The sequence below is a fragment of the Lithobates pipiens genome, unplaced genomic scaffold, assembly GCF_037356315.1.
Source record: "Lithobates pipiens isolate NorthernLeopardFrog02 unplaced genomic scaffold, aLitPip1_a1.2 Scaffold_16, whole genome shotgun sequence".
NCBI classification, from domain to species: domain Eukaryota; kingdom Metazoa; phylum Chordata; class Amphibia; order Anura; family Ranidae; genus Lithobates; species Lithobates pipiens.
Genome location: NW_027507748.1, coordinates 274,302,241 through 274,319,535, shown reverse-complemented (window position 1 = coordinate 274,319,535; position 17,295 = coordinate 274,302,241). Strand labels below are relative to the sequence as shown.

Below are 17,295 nucleotides of genomic sequence, written 5' to 3'. Positions count from 1 at the left end.
ATAAAATATTTACCAAAATGTGAGGGGTGTACTAACTTTTGTGAGATACTGTATATATGGCAGGGCTCGACAAAACCCGGGCGCCCGGTCGCATTTGCGACTAGAATTCCAGACCTGGCGCCTGGGGCAGCACAGCTGGGGGTATGCTGTCTCCGCGGCCCCCCCCCGGCGCGATCGCGTCGGGCCGCGCCGCCGCCGGCCGGTAATTTAGCCCCCGGCTTTGAGGCCTTCTACGATCCTATGGTTCCTTCTGTAATCTGGCGCCCTCTTGTGGTGGCCGTTGGAATTACAACCAGCAATGCTAATGGATGCAATGCTAATTTTCCCTGCCTGCCAGCCTATCTTCCTTCCCTTTACTCAGAACCCCTAAAAATTATATATATATTTTATTCTAACACCCTAGAGAATAAAATGGTGGTCGTTGCAATACTGTCTGTCACACCGTATTTGCACAGCGGACTTACAAGCGCACTTTTTTGGGGAAAATGTATTTAATAAAAAAAAAAAAATAAGACAACAGTAAAGTTAGCCCAATTTTTTTTAATATTGTGAAAGATAATGTTGCGTAGAGTAAATCGATACCAAACATGTCATGCTTCAAAATTGTGCCCGCTCATCGAATGGCGACAAACTTTTACCCTTTAAAATCTCCATAGGCGACATTTAAAAAATTCTACAGGTTGCACTTTTTAAGTTACAGAGGAGGTCTCTGTATTTTTTTTTTATTTTAACTTTTATTTTTATTTTTTTCACTGTTCTTTAAAAAAAAAAAAATGTGTCACTTTTGTTCCTATTACAAGGAATGTAAAAATCCCTTGTAATAGAAAAAAGCATGACAGGTCCTCTTGTATATGAGATCTGGGGTCAGAGAGACCTCACATCTCAATTTACACTAAAATGCAATTTAAAAAAAAAATTGTCATTTGAAAAAAATAAATAAAAGGTCCCTCTAAGAGCTATGGGGGGCAATGACTTGGAGACAGGTGAGGGGCTTGGGGCTATCTTCCCCTCACTTGTCTCCATGTCAGGCCAGGGACAGGTCCAGATCGCCGTCACGGACCCGGCTCCTAACTTTTTTAGCTGGCTCCTAGATGCCAAGCAAATTTGTCAACCCCTGATATATGGTGGTGTTTTTAGGGTGGGAAGGCTAAAAAAAAAAAAAAAAGTTACCTCTAACTTGGCAAACAAGACAGTGGGGAGAATTTGGGGTTATTTACTGATTGTGTGCATAGTTACATTGAACCAGCTTGGTTCACTGTTTGTTTATACCAGGGATATGCAATTAGCGGACCTCCGGCTGTTGCAGAACTACAAGTCCCATTATGACTCTGCCTCTGGGTGTTATGCTTGTGGCTGTCAGTCTTGCTATGCCTCATGGGACTTGTAGTTCTGCAACAGCTGGAGGTCCGCTAATTGCATATCCCTGGTTTATACCATACCTATGGAAGCTGAAAATCACTGTAGTAGGCAGAAATATATATTTTGTGTAAGCTTATTGGGATTTGAGCACAGGTATATCTTATTTCTGTTGCATAATCCAGGTCAGTAACCACTGACTACCTGTAGCTCTCCTACAATTTGTGTCGGTCTATTCCATATTGGCACTATATCCACTGAAAAAATTCAGAGTAGGGACTGGCCAGATTATTTTGATGCAGTTTGCCATCTTAAACAGGTAATGTATGTGAACTAAAAATCCTTGTTTTTGTGCAAAGATTGCTAGAAAGGGTGTATAGCAGTGTGCAGGGGATTCATTTAGGAAATCCCTGTGCCGGGCAGCTGCACTGCTGCATAGTGTACACAGGAGTTTGTTTGCTTGGCAGGGGCACCATTCACAGAACACCTTGTATTTTTCTCAATGAACACAACACAAGGCAATCTTTGATTGGATGAGGTGGAGATTCATCATTCAGAGAACTTGGCATTCATGAAGAAAATGCAAAGTATTCTCTAAATTGCTCCAGTGTCAAACGAGTGACCCCATGTGTTTAATTTACAGCAGGGCATCCACTGAACACAGAGGCTAGTGACGAGTACTGTGGTTACGATGCTTATTACAGTGAATTCCAGCCTCCACTGGGATTGTCAAGGTCTGATGCATGCATGCATGCATACATACATACATACATACATACTTACTTTGGTCCAAGCTGGACCAATTTAACTATGCAAAAAGTCATAACTTAACTTCAGATTTCCTGGCTTCTCCTTTGCTGTGTATGTTGGCTTTATCTGCATTATTTTTATGCAGTCAACATCAATAAAGATTGAGGCACAGGTTGCAGATTCCTGAAGTTGTTCCAACTGGTATTTTAAGGTCAAGGGAGGGCATAAACATGAATATAGTTGCATATTACCCTCAGCTATTAATCTCCCAGGCACCATTTAGTCTGCAAATGTGACCTGCAAAAAGTTTATGCTCTGTACGGATTCCAAGTGGAGGTTCTAGAATTTACATTTTAGGCCTCCTTTTTAGCTTTGTAGCTTTTTTCACAGTCCCATAGTTAATTGTAAAAATTTGGTCAAACCAGTGACCACCTTACTATAGTGGAGCCTTAGAGAGTAGGGCTTGGAAATGCTATAATATTGAATGAATAATTATGCTCTGTGTTTTTTATTGAAATGTTTGCTTGTTTCTATGACTTGGTTATTTTTATTTTTTTCCGTTTTTAGATTGACTGCTTATAGTTGTTAATGGCAGGAACCTCCCTCCATGACCCTGAGAGAGCTGTTCTTCTCTTACTACAGGCTCTGGGCAATGACCAAAATGGCTTTTTGGCTGCTCACAGGGTTCTGCAGTGCTTTCCTGGACCTTTTCCCTGGATAAGTACAATGGAGTATTTATGCATGAAAGTGCCCACAGTGGATGAATCAACTGGAGAAATGATGATGTGAGTAATACTCTTAATAGTTTTGTGGTGCCGAAGTCAGTTTAATACGTGTTTTGCCAAAAAATTTCATATTCCCCCTGTTCTAGATAATCTTGGACTGATGTCAGAATATTGCTTTAGTGAAGGTACTGATTGGCGATCTCTGCCTGAACATTATCTCCCCAAAGATTTGATATGGGACCCAAAACAAGAATGCAAATAGAGGTTTTGGACTTTGACAGCTTTTGATGCCTGATATGTGAATCATAAGTATTGAATCAGAACAAAAAAAATCTAGGTGCAGCTCCCCCCTCAGCCCAATCCCCCCCCACCCTCCCTTTTACACACAAATGCCCAACTCTATCCAGCGATGTGCACGACTACAACGGCTCTCCTGGGCCTCTTCCTCCTCATTGGCTCACACAGCTGCAGCAACCATGGTCTCTTGCTGCTGTCAATCACAGCCAGTGAGCCAATGAGGAGAGGGTGGGGGTAGAGCCAGGCCATGCTCTGTGTGTGAAAAGACACATAGCTTGCTTATCGGGATTGAGCCTGCTTGAGTGCTCATATAGCATAATATAAAGCTTGATATTGGGGGCACTCTGCATGGGGAGAGGAGCCAGGACCGTCAGCGTGGGACCCAAAAAGAAGAGGAATGCACAGAGCAGGCAAGTATAACATGTTTGTGATAAAAAAAAAAGAAAAAATTTGATAAAGTGTACATTACTGTCTTTAACCACTTGCCGACCGGGCCATAGCCGAAAGACTGCTACAGCTCGTCCATAGACGTCCTCCCAGAATGATGCTCTCGCGCTCTCCTGGAAATATCAGTGACCACCATGTCCAGAACACCCAACACATTGTGGATCATGGTAAATGGCCGCTGGTAGCGCCCATTTACCATGTGATTGCTCTGTCAAATGACGGAACGATCACTTGTAAACAAACTGACGTCATGTCACGACACCGGTTCTTCCCTCCCCTCTCTGCACTGATTTGTACAGTCCGAGGGAAGAGGGGGAGAGATCGTTTGTAGCAGTGATGTGGGCTGGATCTGTAGTGACCACAGTGCTGCCCATGCTCTGCAATACATTTTAACAGAAAGAGAAAGATAATTTATTTTCTTACCAAATTTTACGTCTTTTTTTGATTTATAGAGCAAAAAATAAAAAACCCAGCGGTGATGACCACCAAAAGAAAACTCTATTTGTGTGAAAAGAGACAAAAATTTCATATGGGTACAGTGTTTCATGACTGAGTAATTGTCATTGGAAGTGTGAGAGCCCCAAAAGCTGAAAATTGGTCTGGTTAAGAAGGGTGTTTAAGTGCCCAATGGTTATATTATGGTATTTTTTCCTGAGCAAGTACTGTACCTCTAACCCATAACTGGATGACACTAACTTGCTAAAGTGCCGTTTATCATAAATTTGTGCCCCTCCTCCTCCCCATTTTTTATTTTTTATTTTTTTATTTAACTTTTTTCATCCTTTCTGGCATATCATTGCTGCTGATCTGCATCCTATTTGCAGCCACCACTTGTCTACCTGCATGTACTCAAGTCAAGGCCGCACCCCATTTCTTATGGCAGTTTCTTGAAGGTGAAAGGTGATATTTAACATAATGTATGTTGGCACAGCCACTTGCAGTCTTCATTAACAGGGCATGTGACAGGGTGACAAGTCAGGGGAACAGCTGGGGGACAGGGATAGAATATTGTAACTCTGATAGGATGTGCTTGCATTGCACCTTCATGGCCTGATCATCTAGTTATTTTAATTAAATATTTAAAAAAATATACTAATTGAATATTTTAAAGCTTATATGAGAGTTTTTAGTAATTGGGTTTTACCTGTCTGAATTTGTTTTTAAATGTATTTTAGTAATATTTGTGAGCAATAATTTTGAGCAATGCATCATATATTAGTGTAACTTTCTTCTTCTTCTTTTTTTTGTTTTTTGTTCCCAGAAAACCAAAGCTTGTCTTGCTTCCCCTACAAACGCAAAGGAACTTATTTAGGCTACTGGATCTTATATATTCTCGGCTGCCTGCTCCAGCCATCCAGCTTTGGTTGCAGACCATCAGTGTAGAAAACTTCTCAGACACCTGGTTGCTTTACATGAGGCAACATTTTCTGACTGGTAGCAGCATTCAGACTCCTTTACAAAGTCCTGAGGTGGCACAAAGTCTGTATACCCTCTGCAAGCAGCTAAATCAGACATCACATGGTCATTTTAAATTAGGCTGGTATAAAAATCGCTGTGTCTCCATGGAAGATGAGCAGACTATGGATTTTGAGAGCAGACCACAGATAGAAGACAAAGAAACCTATCATGTAAATGATGACACAAACAAATTGTTTATGGACTCCCAGCCACTGAGCTCTCTGCAAGAAGCTCATACAGAAGCCCCAGAAGAGTTAGCAGTTTTACCTGCATCTATTGAGGTAAAGGTCCACTTGCTTAAAGTGACTCCATCTTCAGACTATCTATTTCAGCATTCATGCATTTAACCTATTTTAGGCTTTTTTTTTATTTTATTTTTGATCTTCAAAAGCCTCCCTTGTGTAGACAATCAGAAGCTCTGAGACTACTGCTGGGTGGTGTTATCCTAGATGTGATGTCAGCAGAATAGAGCTTCCACTGTATAGCAGAGGCACTCAATCATTTGAAGAGTCAGGGCCACTTAAGTGATTTGGTAGTTGTTGGTGGACCACCATGAAATTAAATGGTTCAGAATTTCGAACTTTGAATAGCATAATGAACATTTTCCTCTTGCAGGGACTGAATGCCAGGAGGAAGAGGAGACGCTGGCTTTCAGCAGTTGCTGTATATGGCACCCTTGCATCCCCCTCCTGTCCAAGTAAAACAGAATGTGATAGGGAGGCTGCACAGGCCCCCTGGAGCATGGGGCAGGGCCACCATTGTGACCCTCTGACACGACTCCAGTGCTTGGGGGCGGGGGTGTAAAAACTTGTATTTTTTTTTCCACTCCTCAAAACCACAAATGTAAACAAGCCCTTACTGTCTTGAACCCCTATAAGGCAGCAAGGCAGCTACCATGGGTACTTTCTAGCAGCCTGGAGAATGATGCCAGCAAAAGCTGGAAGAGGGGGAAAAAAAGCTCAGTGTATTAAACAACACATACACTGGGCATAATAGCCTTTGCATTGTGCATAGGTGGAAGGGATTAACAACTATTAGACTGCTTTCACACCAATACACAAGTGCAGTGCACCTGTGGCTTTCCTGCGGGTTAGATACAGTTAGCTTTAGACTTCTATTAAATCCTGTGGGTTTGATGTGCTTTCAGAAAGTGCACCACACCTAATAGATGTTTAAGTTCTAATATGCCCTTTGCAAAAGCTGTTATGCCCAGTGTAATACACTGAGCTTTTTTTTCCTCTTCCAGCTTTTGCTGGCATCAGTCTCCAGGCTGCTAGAAAGGTCCCAGGTGAAGTGCACTTGGTATTACTCCATCTGGGACAGGAGCTGGCACTACAGAGGAAGCATCGGCTTATACAGCTCATGTTTTCTCCATGACCTGTTTTCTCCACTGCCAGCGCTGGCTTGATGCACTCTGATGCTCTCGGATGGAATGTTGGTAAGCCCAGGTCAAATGTGGCCGTACTTTTAGGAACCGGTTTAGATCTTTGAGAACTAGAATGGATCTGCCATCTCCATTTGGCTTTGGTACTGTGAAAAGGTTTGAATAAAAGCTCAATCCCTGCTTTTGCGTGGGAACTACCACGATAACCTTTTGCGACAAAAGTCGCTCCAACGCTAGAAATAGAGACTTCTTTTTCTCTGGGTCTTTGGGAACATTTGATCTGAGGAAACGAGGAGAGGGGAAATCTCTGAACTCTAGTTTGTAACCTAGAGTTATTGTGGAGACCACCCATCTGTCCTGAAAAATCCTCCTGCCAGACCCTTGAGAACTGTAGCAGTCTTCCCCCCCCCCCCCCCACTCAAACTCGAGCGGGGGCGCCCCTTCATAAAGAGGTTTTAGCTTTCTTTCTTGCAGACTTCCTCCCCCAGGACTTCTTTTGTCCTTTGGGTTGACTCTGAGATTTATTTATTGAGCCTGACGGAGGAGGCTGTCGTGACTACTTGGAGGCTGATGCTCCTGGCACTGGGGAAAGAGCCTGCTTAAAAGAAGGACGTTTACTCCTTTTTTTTTTTTTTAACTGGCAAAAGGGTACTTTTCCCACTAGAGATCTTTTGGATATAAATTGTCCACATCTTCCCCGAACAGCCTTGCACCATGAAAGGGAAACCCAGCCAGGAGCTTTTTACATGGTGATTCGACTGACCAATTTTTCAACCATAAGATTCTACACATATGCACCAACCCAAGTGGAAGGTGAGAGGTCTGGAGGATAGAATCTCTGATTGCATCAACTGCAAAACACAAAGCCGCTGGTAGGTTGGCTAACCCCCGGGCCTGCTGTTCAGGTAAAACCTTGAGCACCTGTTTAACGTGGTCTCTCAAGTATTGATATACTCCGATTGCCGCCACTGCAGGTTACGCTACTGAACCTGTCAAGGACAAAATGTTTTTTTAACAGGAATTCTAATTTCTTATCACTTGGATCCCTAAGCATTTGAGCGTTGTCAACAGGACAAGTCAGACTTTTATTTACGGAGGATATAGCGGCATCAATCGCTGGTATACCCCACATCTTTGCAAATTTTTTCTCCATAGGATAAAGTGTAGAAAACTTTTTTAGGAGGAAAAAATCTTTATCTGGATGATCCCACTCAGAATAAATAAGCTTTTCCAGCAAAGCATGAACAGGAAAGGCATATGCAGTTTGAGGATGCTTCAGTGAATCCAACCAAACAAGGATTCTTCAACTTGCTCAGTTACAGTTAACTTAAATGTAGAACGGACCAATCCAGCAAGAATTTGCACCAGCAACTTCTCATCCTGAGAAGCTGAAGAGGGTCCTTCTCCACTTGATTCCTCAGAAGAGGAGTCATTAGTCTCATCCCAATCCTCTGAGGGGGATTCCTCTCCCTTTTCCCAGAGTTCTTCTGTTTGAGGATGGTAGACGGGGACCTAGTGCGTTTTCGTCCACTGAGTGAAGATGTGATTAAGGCCACTAGTTTTTCATCTAATCCATTTATGTAATGTATACAGGGGCTTAAGTGGCAAAAGCAGTTGCAGCCCCTGACCCCGATGGCTCACCCTGGCCAGCCTCCCCAGGTCCTTCAGGAGGGCAAGGTTCTGTAGAGGGGGGTCCTCAGAGCCTGAGGGAGATCCCTTAGAGCCCCTATTTTTCGGGGTATTTGTACCTCTTCTGCCCATTGTGCCAAGCAACAAAGCACTCACTGCTGAGCAATATAGTTCAGCAACTGCCGCTGATACCAAGGGTCAGTCTGGTGCTTAAGTAAATGTTGCCCATGAATGCCTGTGTCTCCCACACTCGCATGCGCCCATCTGCTCTGTGTTCCTCCATAAGCCGCGCGCACCTGAAAAAGAGTGCACTTTATAGCTTGTATAGCCCGCGATGTGGGTGTCAAACCACGCCAACGTCGCGCTAACTCTCCGCCCCCTCATCTTTTTCAAAAAAGGACCACTTTCCTGTGCGAGCCGAGGGCTCCGATCCATCGGATCAAGCATGGAGGGGAGGCTGGGGCGGAGGAGAGAGGAGGGCCGGTGGATGGTAAGCCGCCGTATTGGTGACGGGTGGTGTAGTGAACTACCGACTTCCCTGTGCCTAAATCCTATCGGAAGCTGTAAGGGGAGAATCCCTTAAAGAAAAAAACCCCTTTCCACATCCTACCTGGAGCATGGCTTGGAGGAGCGTACAGCATGGACACCGAGACGAGACAGATCAGGCATGAAAAGGTATGTGCTCTTGACAGCCCCCGGTGGCGACTTTAGGATATCATTTACTTAAAGGAGTAACTTACCAGAATTAGAAAAATTCTTAAGGCGTCTCCCTTACCTTATCAGAGACTGAGGCTCTCTTTATATAGGTGGATTTGGGGGATCCGTAGCTCTGGGCCTGTAAAGCACCCCGCCAGGAATATGGCTGAAAAAAACAAATACTGGATCCCAGGGTCCAGCTCTCTAAAAAGACAAGAGTAACAGTAAACCAAACAGTAAACCAAAGTAAAACCTTGTTTCTTCAGACACAAGGCCCGGGTACCATCCAATTCGGCCTGGAAAAGGCACTTTGAATGAATCCGGTTGCATAGCTTGCCTCAGTAAGGATATTCCAGCGGAGCACAGCACATCTTTACTCGTGACCAACACCTAAGACACTGGCGAAAAAAAAACTGAGGTACTCCCAGTAAGGGGAAGGGTTATATAGGGGGTTGAACTTCCTGTCTAGGGTGTGCCAGTGTCCAATCACCTAGTGATACCTATATAACCCATCAGTAATTACTGAGACTCTGTGTACTGTGATGTACGAAAAAGAAATATATGTATACTTGTGTTTTTTCAAATTGTGATGTATAATCCAATTTAGTGAGATTTATTAATAAATTTATTTTTTATTTTTTGCCTGTCATCTTTTTCAGGCTCATGTGCCTAAGCTTAAGCAGTTCCTTTACCTTAACATGGAGTCTGAGGTAATGATGGAGATAATTGCCCTATTATGAAAAGAGCTGGTAAGGTTTTTTTTTATAGTGAGCTTATGGTTGTGTCTTCTTATATTTCAGTCACTGGACCATGAATTTCTAGAAGAGCTGAACAAACTGTTTGATTTGTGTAGCCCGTTACAGGTATGCAACCTTTCTTGGTAATTGGTTACATTTTTTTGGTTGCTCAAAGTGATCGGACTGCAGGGGGCAAAGAATCGTAGCACTTTTACACCTACAGCAACCATGCCGGCATGCAGCTTTCCTAGAGCTCCCTATGATTTAAAGTCATTTTTTATTTTTTTAGCCGTCTTCAGAGGGATCCGTTTATTTTTTTTATTTTTTTTGTGCAGGTTATGATGTTGGTGTATTCAATTTATACCAATCGGCTGAAAAAATACATCAGTGGCATACATTTGTGAATTGTGTCTGCTGTTTTCTCTCAAATAGTGTTATATTTGTGCATTAACACAGAACAAAAAAATCTCATTTATAGTTTGTTTTGTATGGGCTATGTAGCATTGCTTTTCTTGCGTGATATGAGCTTTTATAATTGTTATCCTGTTTCTCTTTACAGCTGGAAACTCTCTTCTATAATGTGGGCATTGCACAACTCTCCCTAAAGTGCCTATTTCAGCTCTGTGTTCACCTTGATACAGTATCACCGGACATTAGTTATGCCCATGCCAAGTCACTAGCCAAAAGCCTCTTCCTGGATAGGGTAAACATTACATTCTATAAAGACAGCTTTTTATTGTATTTCTGATAGTGTTGAAGTACGGTACTATACTGGGAACATTTTGACTCAAAGTGTGCTGTATTTATTTCTATCAGTGTGTTGTTATTTACCTAAAGCTATGCAGTTTAATTTGTATTTCACAAAATGTCCTACTGGCTCTGGTGAGAAATGAGATGTTGTATTGTTGCCAGGAGCTAGCCAATCAAAGAACTTGGCTCCCTATTGCCCACCTTACAGCCCTTTTGTTATATGTGATGTGGCCTTTAGTTGGAGCAACAATTTGTAAAGGGCCTGTAATGGTTGTGATCTTTAGTCTCATGCAACATATCCCAATCCCTAAGGCCCCTTTCACACTGAGGCGCTTAAAAACCGCCCATAAAACACTATTGAGGCATTAGCGGAGCTCTTTTCTGAAGGTCACATGACTCAAAAGAACCATTTTGAAATGCTTTCTTTTGAGGAGCTTCCCATTCATTTCAAAGGATAGGGGCATCTTTGATACACTTTTTAGTGCCTCAAAGATGCTGCTTGTAGGAGTTTTTTTCACCGCCCCAGTGTGAAACATAAATTGATTTTAATGGAAATAAGATTTTGTGAGCTTTTCATGCGCTTTTTTTTTTTTTTTTTAGCACGAATGCGCCTGAAAAGCGCCTCAGTGTGAAAGGGGTCTAACAGTCTCCTGAAGCTTTCAAATACACCTGTAGCACATCACCAGTCTCGCACCAGATTCAGCAGTGTGCCAGACTATCCTTTCTAGCATCACAAACACTGGCTGTTAATGGCAATTTTGGCCTCTGCGAGTGCCAGAGCTTTGCATCTCAGAAAGGGTGGCACTTCGCCATGACCGCAAGGTCCGCTTTAAATTTGTTCCATACAGGAACTATTTGGTTAATGGAGAGAGCGAGAGAGAGTGTCTGCCAAAAGTATAACTTTGCCTGATACACCCAAACATTTACATTACATTTTAGAGACCATTTTTTATTAATTCAGATACTGCAATCCGTTACTAATGTTTGAGCTTTGTTTTTTTTTTCTAGGTGCTCTCACTCACTTCACCAGCATCCCGTACACTCACTGCAGCACTTTCTATGTTTTGCAACAAGTATGCCTATTCTGCATGCAGTAGTCTTATTGGCCCTATATTAATTCAAGCAGAACCAGGTAAGCACCTGTTTCAAATATACATGTTCTTGAATGCAATGTGGTACTGTATTGAGCTGATGGATCTATTTACTGCTCTTCTTTATGGCTTTTCTTTGTTAGGCACTGTGTATGCTGATTTTCTTTGTCGAATGGTTTCTGAATGTATTCAGCCACATCAACTGCATCTGTGTTTAAGGTGAGCAATAGGTTTAACTTGTCTTGTCTGGCTTAGGGCCTGTTTATACTGGCCTGCAATTTGGGCTGCAGAACCGTGCAACAGGGGGCGGTGTGTTGTGTGTGTTGTGTGTGTTGTGTGTGTGTTGTGTGTGTGTTTTTTTTTTTTTCTCTTTTGCATCCCATAGTCCCCTTTTTGACAGAACCTTATATGAACTGTAGAAACCGATACCTAATTCATGCAGCTGCACAGCTTCACTTGATGTGCGGGGACGTGCGGGACCAGGTTGACCCCTCCCACTGCTTCTGAAAGCGATCCAGTGGCTAATTAGCCACTTGGATCATTCATGAGAAAGCCAATCTGCGTCTGAAGAAAAAAAAAATACTGGGGTTATGGCTGATGTCTTCAGCCATAACCCCAGTAAACCAGTTGCAAGCGTATATAAATGTATATGTTTTACATTCCTTGTAATAGTAATAAAAGTGTTCAAATTTTTTTTTTTTTTTTTTAAAGCCCTCTCATCCCTCATCAAGTCACACATGCATATGTAAACGGTGTTTGCACCACACATGAGATATCACGAGAACATTGGAGTGAGAGTAATAATTCTAGCACTAGACCTCCTATGTAACTCTAAATAGGTAACCTGTAAAAAAAAAAAAAAAAAAAATGAAACTTTACCTACTATGGAACTTTAACCCCCCCCCCCAAATCCAATGGTTTTTGAGTCATTACTACCTTGTCTATGTAGGAAGCATATATAATTCCTGTGAAACTTCAGCTCAGGAATCGCAGGCTTGCTATAATTGTTAGCTAAGGAACTATTTCAGGTAATAAGACAAATACATACCAAAAACTGCTGTTATCTTATATTTTGAGAGAAACCTGTTAGCCTTTACCTAACAACACTTTTTTTTCCCCTTGTTTGACACAATTAATGGTGGTTATCCATATTTGTTTTTGGCTTATTTTCAGTCCGATTCTTGATACATCATGTACTGAAGTTGCTATCATTATCCTGCACTTATTGATTGACAAAAAGGTGAGCAGACTATTTTAGGGGACGCACCACAATATCAGATTATCATCACTCATTCATAATTTATCATACTAGCAGATAAATGTATATTGAGGAAGGGGGGGCATTAAGGGTTTTGTTACAGAAAATCTAAAATAGTTGTATAGTCAGATTATTGGTAGGCATGATCCTAGTACCACTGAGACAGAGGTAAAGAGGAACTACAGGCAAAGATGCTAAATCTACAGTGAGGAAAATAATTACCAGTATTTGATCCTCTGCAGATTGTGTAAGTTTGCCTACTTACAAGAATTAATTATAAAAAGGGTGTCTAATTTTTATCATATTTGTATTTTAAATGATAGAGACAGAGTAGAGACAGAATATCAACCAACAATCCAGAAAAAAAAACACATGATACAAATTTTATAAATTGAGTTGCAGTTCAGTGAGTAAAAAAAGTATTTGATCCCCAAGAAAAACACTTGGTGGAGAAACCCTTGTTGGCAAGCACAGAGTTAAGACTTTGCTACAAGACATTGAGGCCGGGTTCACACCGCTGCGATGCGGGAACGCCGCAAATCCGCGGCGTTTTCCCGCATCGCACACCTCCCGCCGGCAGTTCACACTGCCCTATGCGGACGGCTGGGAGTGTCAATGATATGTTAATGACACCCCCAGATCCGTCCGCATATCGCAGTGCGATCTGCCGACTCGCACAGGAATCGGATCGCATGGTGTGAATCCCCATGCGATCCGATTCTGTTGCGGACCCAAAAAAGGGTCCCGTGCGAGTTTGCTGCGGGAGCGATGCGAATTCAGCCATACTATCTGTATGGCTGTACTCGCATCGCTACGGAGATCGGATGTGATTTGCGGTGCGAATCACATCCGGATCTCCCCCCGCAGCAGTGTGAACCCAGCCTAATAGTAGTTAGTGACCCGGTTTGCACACATCTGGTCCACTCTTCTTTACAGATCTTCTCTAAATCCTTAAGGTTTCTTAGTTGTCGCTTGGCAATTCAAAGTTTCAGCTCCCACCATAAATATTCTATAGGATTAAGGTCTGGAGACTGGCTAGACCACTCCATGACCTTATTGTGCATCTTTTTGAGCCACTCCTTTGTTGCCTTGGTGGTATGTTTTGGGTCATTGTCATGCTGAAAGACACATCCATGACCCATCTTCAGTGCTCTGGCAGAGGGAAGAAGGTTCTCATAAGAGATTTTACAATACATGGCCCTGTCCATTGGCCCCTCAATGTGGCAAAGTTGTACCGTACCTTTAGCAGAAAAAACGCCCCAAAGCATCATGTTTCTACCTCCATGCTTGACTGTAGGAATGGTGTTCTTGGGGTCATAGTCAGCATTTTTCTTCATCAAACACAGCTTTTTTTATTTATTTTTTTTATTTATTTTTTTGTTCTGTTAGACTTTATGGAATAGTCTAACCCTTTTTTTTTGCTTCAAATATACTTCCCAGTTTAAGTTCCTGCTACATCATTGTGTAGGTGATCTTTCTATGTAGCTATCTGGATCAAGCCTCTTTTGATCCATTCTTTCCTAAACTGGACTTTTGGAATGCTGTACCTAGACTCGCTTGACCAGATGTTCGGGGCTAGCTTGGAATGTGACCTTTGGGCTCTACAGTGTGGCACTTTCCAGACCTGAGTATACTGTGTTAGCAGAGCGATCTAGGTTCAGACCTGTGGTGCTAACCAAGGTGTGACCCCGTCTCTACAGTGAGTAGGTGGTGCAGGCCAAGCACTTGGAGCTTCCTTGTTTTTAGTAACTAAAATATATTTGTAAAGGGCATTAACACCCTAAATATACCATGGTGCAAGTAAAGGGGGGCACTAATGCAACTGGCAAAAATAAAAATGCACATGGAATGATAAACTACATAAAAAAGAGTCTCTTTTTGGTCTTCTTCCTGGGTTCCACTGGTTACCTTCCTAGTTCCAAACACCTTACATCACATCCACCCGAAGTGGCCTGCTCAGTATTGATGGCCTGGAAAGGTCACCACCTGCTGGAGACATATTGATACACTTTTTTATATCTTGTAAATGTGAGTGCATATTGTTATAAAAATAGGCAACTTATTTTCAGACAAGTTTTTTTTTATTTTTATTTATTTATTTTTTTCTTCAGGGCTTTGCCCTATTGGTGCCCTCTCCCCACAGATAACTTGGTCCTCAGTTATACCTGATCTGTTCTCCTCCTTGCTTATTCAAAATTTGCCTACTCTCTGTATAGGAAACCCTCTGTACCTGCTGTATTTGCCTTGCTGACTCAACAAATAAAAACTTAGTTCTTTAAAGTGGTATAAGGACCACTGTTTTACTCATTGGTTTCTTCAAAACCAAGTTGTTTTCAGGATTCCTCTCTGGTTGGCCCCCTTCCTAATGAAGTGGATGTTGGCTCTGGCTGTCCTTCCAGCCATGTACCCTCTTTATTTTTTTTAGATCTAGTGGATCAGGTGCATTGAGATGTAGAGCCTTCCCCAGGGCTTTTCTGGCCTTCCTTACAAGTACATCGCTTCCAGTTCCTCTACCCAATCCCAGTCCTTGGGGAGGAGTTCCTTCTCCATGTTAACGCCTAGGTTGTGAGTCTGTCCCCATTGGAAAGTTCTTTGTTTTTTTTTTTGTTTTTTATTATTATATTTTATGATTGGATCAAGTAGACCAGTTCCAAGTTGTGGCATATGATTTGCACCCCCCCCCCCCATTTAGTACCTACCTACCAGTGTGAGTATTGTATTAGTCTTCTGGCATTAAACTTCATCTCCCATACTTTTTTGCCATTGGGTCTTGCCTTTTTCTATCATCTCCAGTCTTGGTTTGTTGGGCCTTTTTAGTGGTTGTTTGCGGTTGCCAACCCCACTATTTTTGGATGTCCTGACATGACTTCCTGTGTTCCTCAATAGATGAGAAAGAGAGAAAAATTTGGATTTTTGTACTCACAGTAAATACCCTATCTTAGCCCTGGATCACATTGGTGTGACATGCAATTTACAAATTGTGCAACCTGAACTGGTGCGATTTGAAACATAGTTACTGCATTCCTTTTTGACAACTTTAGTATGATGTAACTCCATAGACTATGAAGTAAATTGCAATGAAATCGCGCCTGTGTCTATATCAGAGTCCATTGAGGAACACAGGTCTCCCTATTCTGTGTTTTTATGATCATGATTTGACGTGGCTTGCTACAAACTGAGGCATACTGGAAAGGTTTTATCCTAGTCTGGCCTAGAGACTTTTTTTTTTTTTTTTTAGCATCCAATCTTCCTGTCAGCAGCAGTATAAACTAACATTTTATTGTCCTGGATTTAGGCTCACAAGATAGATTTTACTGGGTCAGACAGTTCCATTTTGTTACCAAATGATTTTTCCCATATTTTGTTTTTCTTTCAGGATAAATTCTGTCAGTCAGAGTTTGACCCATTTTTAAACTATCTATGTGAAGCTGCTGAGAAGTTTTCAAAGTCTGTGACTTTTTCCAAATTGTTATTGGTTCTCCTGACTAGCAAACCTAACCTGGTAAGAGTTTTTAAATAGTGGCTGCAAAACATAATTTTATGTTTTTTTATAAGTGTGATTGCATTGATTTACAGTAGATTTGATGTATGGAAATGTTTATGTACATATAAATAGTGGTCAATAATAGTGAAGTCAATCATGTATGTTAGGCACCAAATATTACATATCCCCACATCTTTTAAAGTATAACCAAAGGTAAAGCAGTAGTTGTGCATACTACAGTGATTTCTAGCTCCCGGGGGGGTGTGCCAGGTATGGTATATGCTTAGTTAAGTTGGTCTAAGCTGGGCCAATGTAAAAATATCCATACCTGAAATTCTTCAATCATTTTTTAAAAGCTTGTTTCAAACACATTTTTTTTTTTTTTTTTGATGATTAATTTATCATTACAAACACATAGCACATTTCAATGTATTTAAACCAGCTGCAGATTGCAAAAATGACCAGATTTATGAATGCAATTAACCATGAATGGTAACTGTAAGGCCTCATGCACACGAGACGCAGTTAAACGCGCGTTCAGATGCAGTTGGACAGTTTTTTCAACTGCACCTGAACTCATTCAATGTTATCCTATGTGTCCATGCACACAGTCTCGTTTTTTTCCGTTTATATGCAGTTGCGTTTAATCTCGTTTTTCCAGAAGCAAAAAAATGCGTTCAGAAACAAAAATTTCTGCGTTTCAGACGCAAAACGCGGCTAAACGCGGCACCCGCGTTTAGCCGCGTTTGCGTTGATATGCGTTTTTAAAGGTGACCTTTTTTTTACATTAAAAATCTCAAAAATGATTGCAAATGATGAAAAACCATTAGAAAAATATTTTAAACAATTGCAATTGCAAGTGGACAATCCACAACTTGTGGCAAGTGACGTGGCAAGTGGACAATCCACAACTTGTGGCAAGTGACATGGCAGGTGGCAAGTGATGTGGCAAGTGGACAATCCACAACTTGTGGCAAGTGACGTGGCAGGTGAAGTGGCAAGTGACGTGGAAAGTGGACAATCCACAACTTGTGGCAGGTGACGTGGCAAGTGACCTGGCAGGTGACGCGGCAAGTGACTTGGCAGGTGACGTGGCAAGTGGAAAATCAACAACTTGTGGCAGGTGACTGGCATGTGACGTGGCAAGTGGACAATCCATAACTTGTGGCAGGTGACGTGGCAAGTGGACAATCCACTTGTGGCAGGGGACGTGGCAAGTGACGTGGCAAGTGG

General features: G+C 42.0%; 1 protein-coding gene across 3 annotated transcripts in view; it reads left to right on the top strand.

Moving 5' to 3' along the window:
• FANCE (FA complementation group E) overlaps window positions 1-17,295 on the top strand; it is a 35,025-nt gene that overhangs the window by 14,499 nt on the left and 3,231 nt on the right. For 2 of the 3 annotated variants that reach the window (XM_077481420.1, XM_077481422.1), the window contains exons 3-11: window positions 2,674-2,891; window positions 4,837-5,314; window positions 9,402-9,452; window positions 9,543-9,605; window positions 10,039-10,182; window positions 11,238-11,361; window positions 11,464-11,539; window positions 12,494-12,560; window positions 15,955-16,080. In XM_077481420.1, coding sequence (XP_077337546.1) covers window positions 2,695-2,891; window positions 4,837-5,314; window positions 9,402-9,452; window positions 9,543-9,605; window positions 10,039-10,182; window positions 11,238-11,361; window positions 11,464-11,539; window positions 12,494-12,560; window positions 15,955-16,080 — 1,326 coding nt within the window. In that variant the 5' untranslated portion in view covers window positions 2,674-2,694. The remainder of the gene's footprint in view (window positions 1-2,673; window positions 2,892-4,836; window positions 5,315-9,401; window positions 9,453-9,542; window positions 9,606-10,038; window positions 10,183-11,237; window positions 11,362-11,463; window positions 11,540-12,493; window positions 12,561-15,954; window positions 16,081-17,295) is intronic. The other variant, XM_077481423.1, reaches the window with a different exon arrangement.